The sequence below is a fragment of the Lates calcarifer genome, linkage group LG18 (assembly GCF_001640805.2).
Source record: "Lates calcarifer isolate ASB-BC8 linkage group LG18, TLL_Latcal_v3, whole genome shotgun sequence".
NCBI lineage: Eukaryota > Metazoa > Chordata > Actinopteri > Centropomidae > Lates > Lates calcarifer.
In genome coordinates, this window is record NC_066850.1 from 4297415 (window position 1) to 4314807 (window position 17393).

The 17393-nt window shown below is 40.3% G+C and overlaps 2 protein-coding genes across 3 annotated transcripts; both read left to right on the plus strand.

Moving 5' to 3' along the window:
• The first annotated feature begins 3 nt into the window (after window positions 1-3).
• On the plus strand, window positions 4-10915 carry LOC108899847 (solute carrier organic anion transporter family member 1C1). Of its 2 annotated transcripts, XM_018700537.2 has the most exons (16): window positions 4-184; window positions 359-463; window positions 1283-1444; window positions 2516-2657; window positions 2774-2906; window positions 3009-3136; window positions 4409-4555; window positions 4864-4962; window positions 6663-6896; window positions 6989-7153; window positions 7659-7854; window positions 8004-8169; window positions 8856-9040; window positions 9216-9280; window positions 9769-9886; window positions 10031-10915. In XM_018700537.2, exons 3-16 carry the CDS (start codon window positions 1343-1345, stop codon window positions 10554-10556), a joined length of 2406 nt encoding a protein of 801 aa, XP_018556053.1. In that variant the 5' UTR covers window positions 4-184; window positions 359-463; window positions 1283-1342; the 3' UTR covers window positions 10557-10915. The 2 variants fall into 2 exon arrangements, with proteins under 2 accessions (XP_018556053.1, XP_018556051.1); XM_018700535.2 differs by lacking the exon at window positions 359-463.
• Window positions 10916-13832: 2917 nt separating this feature from the next.
• Window positions 13833-16039, plus strand: LOC108899816 (calcitonin gene-related peptide 2). The gene is made up of 4 exons (XM_018700480.2): window positions 13833-13941; window positions 14757-14852; window positions 15302-15442; window positions 15534-16039. Exons 2-4 carry the CDS (start codon window positions 14773-14775, stop codon window positions 15706-15708), a joined length of 396 nt encoding a protein of 131 aa, XP_018555996.1. The 5' UTR covers window positions 13833-13941; window positions 14757-14772; the 3' UTR covers window positions 15709-16039.
• The last annotated feature ends 1354 nt before the right edge of the window (window positions 16040-17393 follow it).

Consider the following 17393-nt stretch of genomic DNA (forward strand, 5'->3'; position numbering starts at 1 on the left):
CTCCTGGCAGGCATGTGTGTGGAATGAAAATGTGCGAGGCCTTTTGTCCCACTGGTTCCAAGTAACAGCTCTGCCCTCAGACAGGAGAAAAGGAGCATGAGGAGAGCAGGTCTGTCTCCTGTGTAAAAGAGGAGCAGAAGAAGAGAGGGGAGACTCCAGTCCCCTCGGCCTGGAGATGCACTAGGTATTTTACTAAACTTCCTCAGTAGTTTCTTTGCAGTAGTGATTTTTCTGTCTATTTCTCTTGTTTACATGATGTATGCATGTGTGGCTTTGGATGGGAGTCTAAACCAGGCTAAAACCTGAATGAAATCATAGCTGTCACTGGAAACTGGTTTTCTCTCTGATATGGACTCAGCTCCTGACTGCAGCTGAGAGGACTGTGAAGGGAGGACGCTAGTGGAGTTTCCACAGGTGGTGTCTGGTGTTAAAGGTCCTCTGTTTTCACTCACGTCACAGTCATGTGAGTCTGAAGTGATGGGACTGTTTTTTTTGCACATGAGGAAGTGTTTTGATAAGAAACAGAAGATAAAAAAATGTTGATGCACTGGTGTCATTTTGATTTGGATGCTTAGAATGCTTATTAGAAGTAAAATTACTTACGTTACTGTTACAGTATTAAACATCATATTAATACGCTTGATAATTATTCACTAATATCACATATCTCTACTGATGTAGGTGGTCAAGGTGGTACTTATTTCAAAAAGTAATTTGATTTAAAATAAATAAATTAGGGCTATATTAAAGGTCCATCCTCTGACACATCTTGATCCTACACATTTTAAAAAGCTTAACTGGTTGATGGTGGAAAAATAAAATATATATATCAAGATGATACTCACCTATAAAATAGTTAAAATATGGTTCCACAATATCTGATTAACTCTGACAGTCAGAGCCACTTCACAAGGTAGCACAACAAATTTAAAACCTTTTCAATTCAGTAACCTAATGGGCAAAAATGACCTTATCCTCTGTGATTTCTTGATGTGTGTAATGACTGCAGTGCAGTGTTACATGTGTTTTTTAATCATTAAATAAATTCAGTCAGTCTCTAACAGTGTTTATGCATATTCATCATATCTTTTGTATGTACTGTAATGTATTTAGCTGTACTTAAGTAGAAGTTAACATTATATGGAAATAATCAACTAAAGTACAAGTACATGAAAATCCTACACTACATGTGCACATCTATTTACTGTACTTACATGCCACCACTGCATACTGCCTATCTTTTTTTCTACACACTGTATTGTCTATGCTGCTTTTCTTGCAGAGCCCTGAGTGCTGGTCCCTGTAGATTCACCAGCTGACAAACACTGAGGGTACAGCAGGGATGGAAGAAGCAGCAGATGACAGAGACAGGATGACCAGCCAGCAGGCTCTGTGTGTCTCTGACCAGAAGACCAGCAAACGCCCTGGCATCTCCACTCTCAAAGTACTAAATCTGTAATCAACACATCTCTTTCACACGGTTACTTGTAAATCTGTTTTTCTTCATTCTGCTGCTGCACTCAGTATAAATTGCACTGGATAAAAACATCAGTTAAAAGCCTAAAAGGCGGCGCAGTGCTGCAGTTGTTAACTCTGGGCTCAAACTTTGACCTGGCACAGCTGCCTGCTTGGGTTGTCCTGTGGGTGTTTTAGTTTCCTACACACAAACGTGTGTCAGAACTGTGTTAGACTGACAGCCTGTCCACGCTGTGCCCACCTCTCAGCAGTGTGTGCTGCAGGCAGCAGCTCACTCTTCATCCCTGCAGGGGCTGAGCTGGTATAGATGATGGATGGATAATTGCTTCAAATGTGAGATACACATCTGTTTTGGGGCAAACAACATTTTTAGAGATATGTTTTCCCCGGAAAGCAGCTAGAATCAAGCTAAGAGCTGATCTTATGTTGTTTTCGAAAATTTTGACAGACCAAATTCTTACTCTAGATCAGCATATCAACGTTTGTCAGACACTTCAGTGTCAGTCGTGAGCTCGGGCCCTGTCTGATTGCAGCACTACACAGTAGTCATCATCAGTGAGTTAATGGAATGTTTCTTACAAAACAGTTTTAGCTCAGACTTTCTTTCTCCACATAGATTTCAGTTCAGTCTATAGATACTGGGTTGCAAAGTACTGTATATTCTCAGATTCCTCATGATGGGCTCTGAACCATTACTTGACTCATCCTCTTTCATATATAAGTGTGTATAGGTCATTTTCTGTCTAGCTTTTCAGGAGAAATTATAGTTGCCACACAGAATAATACATCAAATACTGTATGTAGCAAAACATGCCGGAGAGCTGCTGTAATCCCTGATGGGAATTAACTCCGTAATAAAGAATTTCCAGGGTGCTCACACACAGAGTAAAGCAAGTGGAGGCTGCTGTGGAGGAGGTGGAACAGTTTCAAAGTCAAGATGATTATTATGTCGTGGCATGAACCAAACATTGTATGGTGCATTTTGGTTCTCAGGTGGATGACTATATGCTAATATTTCCCCCTCCTTTTTGTTTTGTAGTTGTTCATTGTGGCGCTGTCCTTCGCCTATTTCTCCAAGGCCCTCACAGGAACCTACATGAAGAGCTCCATCACTCAGATCGAGAGACGTTTTGACCTCTCCAGCACCCACATTGGACTCATAGATGGCAGTTTTGAGATGGGTACAGTCAAACTCTAAGTCTGATCTTTTGCACATTCCCCTCACTCTGTAGCTGATGATTTTCTAAATGTACACATTTTCTCCTCTGCTCTCTTGGGTTCGCTTTCTTGGGGATAGGGAACTTGTTGTTCCTAGCTGTGGTCAGCCATTTTGGTGCCAAGCTGCATCGGCCCAGACTCATCGCCGGGGGTTGTTTCCTCATGGCAGTGGGGGCCTTTCTCACTGGCCTGACACACTTCTTCATGGGACGGTAACATCAACAAACGCTTGACTTTAGAAACTTAAAAAATGATGAATAAAATCCTCCGAATAATCTTGTTTAATGTTTAATTGTCACTGCTGTTTTTCACAGCTATAAGTATGACACAGTCATCCAGGTTTTCCAGAATGACAGCATGAACATCGCTGCCTGTGTGGATCCTCTGAAAACATCAGAAGCACCTGAAATTCAGATAGAGCCTTCTTTAGAGGACAACACAGGTAAGAGTGAGAGCTATATGTTGGGACAAAATGAAGGCCTTCAACATGATTCCACAAACATATCAATAATTTGAAGTGCTGTTTATTTATTTACAGTTTAAATGTGCAGTGCAGTCATGTATTTCTGAGCATTCATGGTCACAGAGATGAGCTATTAACTTTGGTATCCCCTGACTTTCCCTCTGGTCAACAGAGAGGGGTAGCAAAAACAAAGAGCCTGCTTTTGTATATAAACCTGGTTAAAACCCTTAACAACTCACTGGTGTTCTTTCAACCAACCCTGGAATGCACTGATCCTGGTCTGACCTCCAAAGCCACTCACCTCCCATGCAGTGTACATGTACAGCCACTGAAAGGCTCAGCACCAAAGCTGCACTTCTTGGGTGGCTGATTAGTCAAAATATAAATCTGACAGTCTCCCCATCGCTACTACCAGAATTCAACAGAGACACAGTTTTCACAGCCTCGCACTGATCAGTCTTTGTACAGACTGCAGAGCAAACCAACAGGAGGAGACAGAAAGAGAGAATAACATGTTTAGACAGACATAAGCAGACGTCTATAGTATTCATGAAAATAAATTCAGTTTGGATGCATTTCTTTTCATGTATTTTTCACTGTTTCTATTAATTCTGGTTCCCTGAGGTGGGTGACAGTTGAAATCTTGCTTCAGCCTTTCTATTGTTGGGCCATAATTAATTCTTATCCTCAGAAAAAACATGTCATACACAAACAGAATGCAACGTATTGATCTCGTTCAGCCATTCAGATGAGATGCGTTTAGAAAGAAACATAATATGGAAGTCACATACAATGTAGAGGTATGCAGTCCTATTCAAACGACTTTTAATCAACACCAGACTGTATTCATACATCTGGTTTGAGGTAGCAGACATTATTTCCTCTCTCTGAGGGACATGTGAGGGGAATAAAGGGAGAATAAAGGGTTTTCTAAGTTTGATGTATTTCTTTTTTATTAAATCTTTAGATAAACATGCAGCAAAGTTTTCTTTAGTTGCAAACTTTTCATGAGAATCTGTGAACAATGCAGTCCAAACTCTGAAGTGATGGATTGAAACCTCAACATGTATAATGTAAAAAGTTACCTGACAGTTTTTAAGGTCAAACATCGTTGTTGCAGTATAGACACACAAATACATTAACATAACACTTTGGTTTCTGCCTCAATTAAAATCATTATTTATCAGGTCTTTGTGATGAAATCAATATCATGAATCCCAAACGTATGAGTGTGTGTGTGTTATTCTGCAGCCTGTGTGAGAGAATCTGGCTCCAACATGTGGATCTATGTGTTCCTGGGGAACGCTCTGCGGGGGATCGGAGAAACCCCAGTCACACCTCTGGGCATCTCCTACATCGATGACTTTGCAAAAGCTGAAAACTCACCGTTCTACATCGGTAAGACTTTACTGCTTGTTTTGGGTTTGCAGTGGGATTCTGAAAGGGGCTGATCTGTATAGTATTTCCTCAACACACTGTGTATTTCTTAAGGAGTATACAATATGTACATTGATTTTCCTTTGTGTTTATTCAAGAGTTTTGTAGTTTTACAGTTATGTGTATTCCTTTAATAAGTTAAACCTTCCTTCTAAACTAAAGTTTGAACTCTTATCCCTGCTGTGCTTAAATTTTCATTCATTCTTTCATTTCCTCTCTAGAACACATCATACTAAATGATAATCTTATGATTGTTTTGTCCTTGGCAGCATGTCTCCAGACCATTACTCTCCTGGGTCCCATGTTTGGTTTCCTCCTGGGCTCCTATTGTGCCAAATTATATGTTGACATTGGATATGTGGATATGGGTGAGTGTAATGTATATGTTTTGTGAGAAGTATAGAAGGTGGAAGTCATGACGTTACATCTGAGACAACTGCAGGGATGATGTATTTTTGTAGTCCAACCCTCAAGTGGGTTTTGGATTATTACAGAAAATATACCGTCATAAACAAAAGTTTATGATCCAAAAGTTTAGTTCATTAGATAATCTTCACAGATGAACACCACTGTTCTGATGTTTGAAGCTTAAATCCAATATCCAGAAGTAAAAAGCAAATGTTAGGCTATAAACCAACTACACCACAGTCAGACATCAACAGACTCTCGTTAGCAACCGTCTTTTTTAAGACACATAAAAGATTCGAACATCAGGAGTTGGGGATTACTGACAGATTTTATGCTGTAGAATAAAATTTGAAAATTTTTTGAGCTTGTGTTAAAACCACAGACCTTATTTCAGGAATTTAACCAAAACCCCTTTGACTCTGAAATGAGGGAACCGGGCGTGCTAAAATGCTAACTTACTTCCAGGTTTTTGGGCTCATTCCTGTACCACTCTGTTGCCCTATCTTCTGTAACTCTCTCATTTAGCATTTCTTTCGGCATCCACCATCGTATTGGCTGTTGCAGTAAGAATTAAAAACCTTTGTGATTTTAAGAAAGTAAAACATTTACTGTGTGAGCACTTAAAAATCTACAACTAGTCCAGTGGTTATGTGTTTGAAGTTGGTGTACTCAAAAGTAAAGATGGTTTGGAAACTCCCATAGAGTTAAACCAAAGAATGCTTTTTGACTAAAATCTCACGTTGACACAGGGACCTGGCTGCAGCTTTGGTTCTGCCGCATTTTGACCAAGCCTGCTGCTCACGGTGCAAAGGTTTGACATGCCATCATAAAAATAGACTGCACACCTGTCGGAACAGGTTAGTGAGGACTTCTCCGAGCGTTCCTGTGAGGAATTCAGTTCAGTTCAGTGCAGTTTTATTAGCTGTAGGTGAATGCAGGGTCAATGGTACAATGAAATGTGTTGGATGAGAAAACACGGGGTCAGCTCAGCAATAAGATCACTAGTCCATTAAAATATAGAATAAGATTTTAAAAAATGAATAATAATAGGTTGAGATAAAAAATTCATACATATATGAAAATGAGGAATTGGGCGGGTGTAGCACACAGTGCAGACAAGCAGGTAAGCAAATATGTAATATGCAATAGTTAGAATTTAGTTGAGAAGCCAAATGACCTGGTGGTAAAAACTGTCCATAATTCTGGTGTACTGCCATGCTCCTGTATTTTCTCAAAACAGTAACAAGGAGACCAGTCTGCATGCTGGATAGCTGTGTGTGATATCCCGAATGGTTGGGTGTAAGTGATGTGCTGTGGTGCCTCCATCAATCTCTTTAGTGATTTTGGACTCCACTTTGTCCCTGTAGGCCCTCTTGGAAATGTCTTGACTTCCAGAGATAAATAAGTAAAATCAATAATTTATTTGTCAAACAACTCAATCAGTCTACCTTAAGTCGGCAGTGTCGTTACTAGAGAGTAGAGTGTCTCATCCTTTCCTGCTAATTAGGACAAAATTAGCCTGTCTTTCCCAAATAATGTCTGGTGTCCAATATGGTCACTTCACACAAAAGGAAGCAACAGACTGAAATTACACCACACACATATTAGGCTCCATGCTCCTGCTGTGCGCTCACTTGGAAACTCTTTTCTTTTCATGCAGAAAGTGTGACCATCACTCCAAAAGATGCCCGCTGGGTGGGTGCCTGGTGGATGGGCTTCTTGGTGTCTTCTGCTCTCCTGCTCATCTCCAGCATCCCGTTCTGGTTCCTGCCTCGCTCGCTGCCCAAGCAGGAGGAAGACGAGAGCAAGCCAACCCCAGCACGTGAGACCCCAGACGGGACAGATGATGCCCTCAACACCAACCACAACCTCAAGTTGACTGAAATCGCAAAAGGTACTGTAAAAAAAATCTTCATGACAGAATAATGATAACATTTAATTGCATTTCCAGTTCATTGTTACATACTTAATATTTTATTTCTACAGGGTTTCTTCCGTCCCTGAAGCGCCTGTTAGGAACTCCTGCCTACTTCTTGCTCCTTTGTGGCAGCATCCTGAAGTTCAACTCCTTCATCGGCCTGTTCACCTTCAAAGCCAAATACATGGAACAACAGTTTGGACAGTCTGCATCCAGAGCTAACTTCCTCATAGGTAAAAAAAAAAAAAAAAAACAAACAAAAAACATGTTTTTACAGCTGTGTTATCCAAGAAAAGTCAGACATAGTTGTAGACATACAACATATCTAGTCTATGTAGAGTTGTAACTCCATATAGATTAGAGCTGAGAGAAAAATATCAAATAATATACAGAATGGATGAAGGAAGAAAGTTGACTGCTGCTTTTATTGTTTGAAATGACATCTGTGGTTTTATTAGCTGGCAGTGTAAGCTAACATTAACCAGCTAACACGGCTAGCTGGCTGAAAGGTGTATGAACAGGAGCCAAAAATGGACTAATTCAGTCAAGGCTAAATGCCTGACTATATTTAAATGAATCAAGACATCTGTATTTATCCTGTAGGAAAAGCTTTCTATGATTAAGCAGTATTTGGTCTCTGAGATAAAGTGAAAAAGGTCAGAAGTTATCTGTGAGGCCTCCAATGCTCACGTACAAAGAGCTTCCCAGTGTCCTGACCCCTTTGAGTGTTTCTCCTAGGTGTGTTAAACCTGCCAGCGGTGGCAGTGGGGATCTTCCTGGGAGGGCTGCTGATGAAGAGGTATAAGCTGAGTGTGGTGTCGGGGGCTCAGCTCTCCTTTGCTACGTCCTTCATGGCGTACCTCCTCCTGCTGTTGCAGTTTGGCACCAAGTGTGACAACATTCCCGTGGCTGGCCTCACCATTTCATACAATGGGTCAGTGCTGAGACATGAATGGATACAAAACATATGAACCCTTCAGCTTCAAAATAAATTGACATTTCTATTTTCTGCAATTGTTCTTTATCATCAACTCTTACATTTTTAAAATCTATTATAAAATATAAATTATCTTTGCCTTGCAGGACAGAGGGTATATCATATGGCAGTGAAATGCTGTTCGCAGACTGTAACAGAGACTGCTCATGTTCAGCAGAGGAGTGGGACCCTGTGTGTTCAGACAGCGGCATCACCTACATCTCTCCATGTTTGGCTGGCTGCCTCGGCTCCAGTGGATACGGCAAGAACACAGTGGGGCCTCTTCCATTTTACATATATGCATGAACTTTTATTTGTTTTAAAGTCAAACATGAAGTAGCATATTATTATATGTATTTTAATCTTTCATGCATGGAAAACTATGATGATGAAAAACTAAGATGTTTCTGTTATTCTCTGAAATATACATTTTACAACAGCTGCTAATGGATTCAACAAAGCACACATTGTGTTTTAACCCAAAATTACATTCACTACTGTATGTAACAAAATAATCTAAGATCAAAGGTCCACTTATTAGCTTTCAGAGCTTTCAGCTGCATTTCTCCTGTCTTCATTCAGCAAATAAAGGTCCTTGTATTTGTTATTTTCCTCCATTTTCTCATTTTTCTTTCTGTGACCCATTTATCCTAATGTGTGAATCTGCTGTTGATGTCACAAAAATTTCAAAATTATTTAGAACTAGATCATCTACTTCTTTCTCTTTCATTCCCTTTCATTCATTTTTCAGAAATTGAGAATATTTTATTCATTATATTCCAGACAAAACTTACTGTATAACTAATGACTGGGCATATCTATATTGTGATGCTCTATTTTAGTATGTAGGTGGCAAATATTGGAATAATTAATGTTAGCTGTTCGTGGTATTTCTTTCTGTAAAGTGTAGAGTAGTAAGTCCTCTCACTACATTGCATTGTTTGTCCCTTATTCACCAGGTCTTTCACAATTGCAGCTGCGTGTCAGCCTCCTTCCCAGCAGGCAGCAGTACGTCAGTGAAGCTGGGCCAGTGTCCGCACGCCAAGGACTGCAGCCGCAGTTTCACCTCCTACATGGCTGTGTCTGTTCTCAGCTCCTTTATCAACTCTCTGGGAGCCACTCCGGGCTACATGGTCATCATACGGTCTGTGCACCCAAGAGGACTGGAAATATTCTTCTTAAAATTTGAGCCTCAGTGATCACATATCATTGTTTTGATGGAATTCTACCAGTCTTATGCATATTAGAGACTCTTACTGTCAAAGATAGACTTTTTCTATAGAATGATCTATAACAGTGAGCTTGTGTTATAATTACAGATGCATCTCACCAGAGCTCAAATCACTAGCGCTGGGTATCCAGGCCTTGGTAACCAGGACTCTTGGTGAGCCTCTTTTCCTCCAGTTGCATGAAAAGTACATTTCAATGTCTGTACTAATTCCCTTGGTAAAAATGTCACCTTTAGTTTGAGTGCATAATTTTTGTATTAGTTTGGTGTGTGCCAGTCAAAATAAGATAATATGAGAGATATTTTTGAGAGGCACATGTTGAATCACAAGTCAGAAGGCTCTATGTCACTGGTCTTCTAAAAGCAAGAAGTATCACAGCAGCAATATCAATAAACCCAAAGGTCCTGGGACTAGTTGAAAAGCAACAACAGTCACTAGACGGACAAAAGACGAGACTGGATCTGAGTTTCAGGTTTTCCCAGGTGTTTTGGAGGCTCCACTTTTCACATCCCATTATTTTTTCCTAATCCTCCCTAATCAACTCATTTTCAAAACACATATTTAATGAGTAAACTGAGCAAATTTGCCACTACACACAGTATTTGTCTGCATCGCAATGTTCTGGGTGGTTCTTTGTCTGTAGGTGGAATTCCTGCACCGGTGTATTTTGGGGCCCTGATTGATTCGACTTGCCTGAAGTGGTCGATGAAGAAGTGTGGGGGCAGAGGTGCATGTCGCATTTACGATGCTGATATGTACAGGTGCGCCACAGTAGAACATGATTGCTAACACAACTTTGCTCAAAAGTGTTTGTTATGATTATATGTAATAATTTGTTTCCACCACACCACAGCAATGCAGATTTCCGCCCTTTATTGCCTTTGATTTTTCATCTCTATTTTCAGGATCATCTTCCTGGGTCTGATCACTTGTCTCAGTGGTTCTGCATATTTCTTCATCATTGCTGTCATCGTCCTGCTCAGAAGACAGTTTCGAAAGCCAGAGCGGGAAACAGAGATGCAGCAACCAAAAGCTTCAAAGGAAATTGAACTCAAGACCACAATGAACCCCACTGAGCCTGGTGCTCCTAAGACTCCCAAACTGTCTCATGCCCCAAAAGTTTGTGTGAGGATTTCAGCAGATGTGGAGGAGGAAGGGGAGGTTCATAGAACGGAGTGGCTTGTTGATGATGGAGATAGACTCGCCTCCGTAAATAACACAAAGGAGAAGCAACAGTCTGAATCCCTGACAGAGGCCACTGTTGAGTTCTCCAGAGCAAAGTTAGAGCTGCATGGGCTGAAGCCGGAGGAGGAGGAGGAGAAAGAGCGGAAAGACAAAGTCTGTGTGGAGACAAACGCACGGGTGGAAAAAGAAAAGCTGAAAGACAAGAATGAGCTGGAGAAAGAAACACAGCACAGCAAAAAAAACTGACGGCCCACAAAGCTAAGGTGGTGACCAATGTCAGACAAGGAAAAATGGGACCACTGTAGAAATGTTTGGCCAAAAGTTTGTCAAGAGGGACTGCTTCTTCCTCTGGGTTGCAGCAAGCTCTATTCTAACAGCATTTCCCTCTCTTTTATGACAGGACAGAGCTCTTATATCACACTTAGTCCTGAAGAAATATTGTCCACAACTGTAGAAACAGAACTTGGTATAAAAATGAAATAGCACAAAATACTGACTCGTATGTGCAGCATCCCTGTGAGGTCCAGACCGAAAAAACAAAACACTAGAGACCTCTCGGCCAAAATAAATGTTTTCCTTTTTATGTCAATAAATGAATCACTGAATGTGTGATATTACTGTTACATTAAATTTTACATATCAGACCTATGCACAGTGTCATCTCAAAAACATTAATGAAACCAGTGTTCACACAACACCATGCTACAGACACAGACAACGTGAAGATTGCGTCTACATGTACGTGGATCTGATGCGGTGAAACTACGACAGTGCGTGGCTTTAAATGCTGCTGCTGCAAGGAACTGTGGGATGGCATTCTCTCCTTTTGTAAAGGAAGGTCCAGTGTCTCTTCTGCTAAAGGAGATAAGATAGGAAGCACTGAAGAGCTTTTCCTTCCAGTATTTAGAGAATTCGACCAGCTCTGTTAATGGCTGTCACTGAGATACTTCCAGGTCATTTCACTCATATAGTAACCCTCCTAAGCTAAAAGGACTATTCTTCTATTTTTGATCCATTGTTGATGCAAAACTATTAGAATGCCTTCTTTCAACTAGTACTGTCATTATATGCCCATAATATGCAGTACTTTTCACACAAGGCACTGAAACACACCACCAGTCTTGCTGACCAAAGAGCAGTTCATTTCCATACAGGTAATTAGCAAACAGCTGGCATCTGTTGTTGCAGTACAGACAGGTGTTGGTGAGTCTATGGATGTGTTATAGGCCAAAAGGAGATCGTATAAACTGGTTATGTGTGTGAGTGAGGCTTATTTCTGTGACTCTGGTTTGGAGTTGGACATTTTCACTGTAAACCTCCAGGTGTGGATTCTCTCAGTATGAGCAGTCATTATTAGAGGGCACAGCACCATTAACTTTATTGGCACTAGCTACTTATCTGCTAATTATTCCCCTGATGACTTTTGATCCCTCTTATACCCAATGCTACAGGAATACTAATAAAGCCGCACTGAGCTTGTGTGCTGGACTGTGAAAATGTGAATGGTGGCAAAGCTGCTTCATAGAGGAGCATCTCCAACAGTATAAAATGAGAATGGAAAAGTGTTTCTGATACTCTAAAGCTCAGGTGGGTTCATTCAGCCTTCTGTAAATTGGGGGTAAGTTGTGGTATAAATGGCTTTCTCTCTGTGACATGAGCAGGAAATTTAGCTGCCACCTATTTAATCCAAGGGACGAGACATCGGAGCGATTTGAGCGACACGTTTCCCCAGACTATAACTTACAAAAATAGACTTTAAGTCCCACACATGCCACCCACATTCTTCTTTCTCTCCCTTTTCTTTCTCTCCACCTTGTCCTATCTTTCAAGATTATGCATATTAACCTACTAAATACCCTCATATCCGCACCACAGTTTAATATTTTAATTATTTATGAAATCCAATTTTCCAGTTTTTTAAAAATCCACCAGTGTTTGCTGGCAAAATGAGATATAATGCCATTGATAAATCTATTGCACATGGCCAAATCAATCGTTTTTAGCCTGAAATGTTTGTGTTGTTTGTGCTCATGTTGTCAAAGTAGAGAAATCATCCTGTCTTGGTCTATAATTACCACATATATTCATTGGAAACTTACAGGAAACACAGGGAGGTGATCGTTGGACCTTGGTGGGTTTGGAGGTGTTACATGTCCATTAGGACTGAGCTGCATCTCTGTTAGCTGTGGTGAAAACCACCTGCACTTACCAGCAGCCTGCAGCCTGCGGTGGGATGATCTCTATGGGCACAGATCATCAGAAACAATAATCACGACATTAAGAATCATGCACTGTGATGTTATCAAAGTGACGGAAAGTCATGGTAATAAATTAAAATCAAGTGTGGTGTGTTTTTTCTCTGCATTCTCTAATAATTAGATTTTTATGAGCACTTTTCTTTCCACAGTGATAGCCACTGCTCCTTCAGTGTATCTCAAGTAAACAGTTTTTTCTATTCATTCCAAACAAATCCCTGTTTCCGTTGAAAACACATCAGCTACCACACAGCAGAGGATTTCTCCGGCTTCAGATCTACCGGAAACCAAGAGTTAAAGCCCCCAAAAACCTTCTTTCCTCAGGGTCAGATGGAACAGATGTGGTTATTTCACATGAGAGATTTCTGTATTCATGTCGTTGTCCTTGTTTTTCTCTCTGATTTAAAGTAGGTGACGCCATGTATTTCACTCAGAGTTTAGCTGCATTTGAATCATGTTGTTGATGAATATTTAAACCTGCAATAATTGATCAGCTTATCAGCTATGTGGGGGCAGCAGATACATACTTTAAACACAACACTGACATATCTTTTTTTGTTGATAATAGCTAACTTGTTAGCTAACAGCTGCCTATTTACATATCCAGCAGATATTTCAAATGAAGTTTTCTAGAAACTATTGCTGAGAGATGTGATTGCTAATCCACTTTTAAATTAGTCATGTTCCCAGGTCACTTGCTTGTAAAGTGCTACTCTCACGTTTGACCAACACTTCACTAATTAGTACTTTCTCACTTGTTCGTGACGTGTCCCATCAAAATAATGAGACACTATTCATTATTAATGATAATTCAACTTCATATTCATTATTCATTGTTGACGATGCCCAGAGGGAGGCGCTGAGGCCAGTGTCTGACGACCTAAAACTTCATTACGTGTCTCAAGGTAAATAGGAAGACAGCTTTCCACTTTGACAGTGCTCCTCTCCCTGATGTGGGTTTATGGTGGGTCAGTCCCATCACGGGCGGTGATGGCAACGATGACGAAGGTGATGATGAGGGTGGTGACGTACAACAATGTGTGTGTGTATGTGTGTGTGTGTGTGTTTATGTGTTTCTTTGTCAAAGTTTGCATTTTGTTGTGGATCTAAGAGTAAACATTACAGCACAGTTGAGGGTGTGTATGACATACATAAGACTCTCCAGGTCTTCCTTACACCCCCATCCCTCCTCCTCTAACCCTTCCCATTCTGTGTAAATGAAAATGCAATGCTATATTTGGAGAGAGCTGATGTCACAAGTGGTTTGAGCAGAGAGCCTATAACTGTTGGAGTCAGTTTGTGTGACAGTCTGACAAACCCTGGACTGCTCCACTGACAGACTGGGATCTGCTGGCTACTGGCAAACACAACACAAAGTAAGTACTCCTTCACCTAAGGCTGTTTTTAGTATGTGTAACAATAGTTGTAGATTTGAATATGATATTTGCTAAATCTCTACCTCTTTTCAGATCTTTTGTCAGAGCCTTACAATTCATGTTGGGTGTTTTCAAAGACATCAAATATCATATGTCTTCATCATATATGTGAATGAACATGCTGCTGTTAGTAACATTGGATTTTCTATTTAATCTAAGGATGCAGCCATAAAAAAATGTTGTTTTGACTATAATTATATGTTACTGTCGGGCATAATGAATTGGAAGAACTGTATGTAAGGCTGAAATGCCAACTGACAGAAATAATTGGTAACTATTTTGATAATCAATAAATCAATCAATCATTAATGTGCTCTTTCTCACAAATATATGTAAATGATATGTTCTGGTTCCAGTTTCTTGTTTGTGAGGATTTGTTTCTTTTCTTTGTCTTCTGTGATAATGAAGTGAATATCTTTGGATTTTGGACTGTTGGATGAACAAAACAAACATTTTAGACACATCACCTTGGCTTCAGATAAGCTGACTGCCATTTTTCACTGTTATCTGACATTTTACAGACTAAAAGATCATTGATAAATTGCATAGAGAGGGTAGAACTGGTTCACGTTTGTGTGGATTACCATCACTGAATCATTGAGTATTTTATTCTTGGTGTTATGCGTTAAATTTTGACATCATGTATTGCACCGATAACACAAATCTTCTCTTCTGCTGTTCTTATACACTGTTATGCCCCTGTCACCCTCTGTAACAATAAAGTCAAACTGTGCTGTATCTACTGTGTTTTTCAGGTAATCACCCTACACTATGTATCACCTGAGGGTGCCTGTGTTTCTTCTGATGCTGCTTGTGTTGCTGCATTGTGTCGCCGCTGCCCCAAGCCACAGGTAAATGAATATATTACAAGCAGAGCAGCGGGCTCTTTGGTGTGTCTGTGCAGTAACTAGTGATATATACAGTACATACAGTATATATGTGTTCAACTTTTCAATCATATCAGATCAGATGCCAGCAGATTGCTTAAATGGTGTTGTCTTAACAGCCAGAAAACAAATATAGAGTTTAACCCGAGGTCAACAGACAAACAGCTGAATATCATGGAAACTGTGTGATAAGAAGGGCTGCTCTGTGTGAGGAGCAGCAGGGCACTAATGTATAACTGTGAAGGTGGAAGCCAATTGTGCCTGTCAGTAGCAAAGTGCTTCATTGTGCATCTCGGGGGGAGCTGAAGTGGCCACTTTTTCTTCTTCTCCTGGGACTAGTGGCTGTTTTTGAAGAGGGTATCATCAGCTATCAGTGTGAAAACGGTTTGGCCCCTTTTCCCTCTGTGATTCAGGTACTTCAGTCCCAGCTCATCCAGCGAGCAGGAAAGTGCTCTTCCAGACGGCGAAGGCTGGTTAGCTCCAGGGTTTGTCTCTAACCCATTCCTCGGCCTCATGGGTACGCGGCCGCAGAGAGGGCTCACAGCTATGAACAGGTAGCAGAGTGTTCATAAATCAGCAGCTCTATTATTCCCTTATTACATCAAAAACATGCTAACACAGCTATGAATATACTGTCTCTCTCAGCCACCACATACAGAAGAGGAAGTGCAACACAGCCACCTGTGTCACTCAAAGGCTAGCAGACTTCTTGGTGCGCTCCAGTAACACCATCGGCACCGTCTACGCACCCACCAACGTGGGATCTGCCGCCTACGGCAAGAGGGACCTACTGCAGCCTCCCAGCTACCTGCCTCTCTAGTACTGACTGTAGAAACTGCACCAGCACTCCCAGTGCTCTGATGATATAACCAGTCATCTTATGTAACAGCAATTGTGAGAATGACGGAGTGTTATTGTGTTTATTTTATACTTTAAGAAACAGTGCCTTTAATTTAAACCATCAAACTCCATTTGTATGTTTTCCTGGATTTGTTTGTGTTGTGGCTCTGTTAATAATGTTCCATAATGGCATGATATGAATATAAAAATACATAAAAGTAATAAAACAATAAATAAAAGAAAACAAATGTAAAGCCATATGAAATAAATGTTATCATCTGTTGTTTTGATAATAAAAGTGTGAAAATATATTTTTAAAATCTTCATGCGTTTTAAGCCACATTATTATTGCATATTATAACAGCTGCGTGCAGGGGCTGTGAGCTATTAATATCTATTTGATGAGTTACAAGAGACATAATCCTTCAGGAGATGTCCATTAAAACAATTACAAGTATTTTACTTATGGAGACACAGCTTCATAATGTGTCTCCATAGGTCAGGAAGCATCCAATAAATCAGTTGTAGATAAGCTACAGTCTGAAATGAGAAGCTATAACTTCACATGCAGGGAGTTGCCACAGGACAGGTGACCTGAGAGGAATGCTTTAAGCTACATGTGTTTAGTGCTGACTTGTGCACCACTGCATGCTTGAGTCATTGCCTGGGAACATGGAGGCCTAAAAGAGTTTAGTCTGTCCTTTTTGCACCAACCATCAGCTTTTATGCAATCTTTCAGCACAACCTTTCAAAGCAATAGTTCAGTATTAAAATTGTAATACCACTATCACATCTGTACGGTAAATATGTAGCTGGAGCCAGCAGTGGTTTAGCTTAGGTCAGAATTTCAACAGGAAACAACTAACTAGGAAGATGTGAGTCCCAGCTGAGAAACAGTCTGGCAGATAGCTCCTTGTAAAATGAATATTTGTGCAGGTTAAACAAAGGGGATAAAATCTGTGAGATTGTGAGCTAGGCTAGCTGTTTCCCTTGTTTTAAGTTTTTGTGATAAGCTAAGCTAACCAGCTGAAATATAGACTATCATCCTCTTCCAGTTCCTGCAAGAGAAAAAAAACCAAAACAAAAAAACAGCAAAGACAGTAACAGAAATGCAGAAACCTCTCGTGAAAAAACAGAAATGTTCAAAAAATCTTTTTGCTCACAGTAAAAAACTGATTGAGAAAATAGATTTGCCCAAATTATTTTTTATGACTGACCAGACTTGTGATCACAGTACTGTATTCCATATGTATGTATGTATATGTACATATGTATGTGTTGTCTTCCTGAAGGGGTTATTCGGGGTAATATAATGAAAATCAAGAGGGGAAGTATGACGCACAGCATTAACCTGCGTTTGATTACCAGTGACCCGATCATCTCAGACACTGACATCAATACTCCCATGCATGGTTAACACAGGCATAAAAGGTTTTTCAAAAATAGAACAAGTGCCGGCTTTTGCTGATGAATCCAAAAACAATGCAGCCATTATCCACCAAACACCCTGACAGAGAGCAGGGATCGTGTCAAGATCCTGTCGATTATTTCATGAAAAATCACAAATGGCACTGTACTTCAGCTGCTATCTGGTGCTGAGTTGTTTATCGCTGCAGTAATGACGGCTGATGAATGTTTTGATGGAATTTCAGGTCTGATTCGTGA

Bases quoted from the DNA above. Each gene is read 5' to 3' on its own strand.
- LOC108899847 (XM_018700537.2), top strand. From the start codon at position 1,343: ATGGAAGAAGCAGCAGATGACAGAGACAGGATGACCAGCCAGCAGGCT. The intron at 9,281-9,768 runs GTGAGCCTCTTT...CTTTGTCTGTAG, and splicing joins CTTGGTAACCAGGACTCTTG to GTGGAATTCCTGCACCGGTG. The intron at 9,887-10,030 runs GTGCGCCACAGT...CTCTATTTTCAG, and splicing joins TACGATGCTGATATGTACAG to GATCATCTTCCTGGGTCTGA.
- LOC108899816 (XM_018700480.2), top strand. From the start codon at position 14,773: ATGTATCACCTGAGGGTGCCTGTGTTTCTTCTGATGCTGCTTGTGTTG. The intron at 14,853-15,301 runs GTAAATGAATAT...TCTGTGATTCAG, and splicing joins GCCGCTGCCCCAAGCCACAG to GTACTTCAGTCCCAGCTCAT. The intron at 15,443-15,533 runs GTAGCAGAGTGT...TGTCTCTCTCAG, and splicing joins GGGCTCACAGCTATGAACAG to CCACCACATACAGAAGAGGA.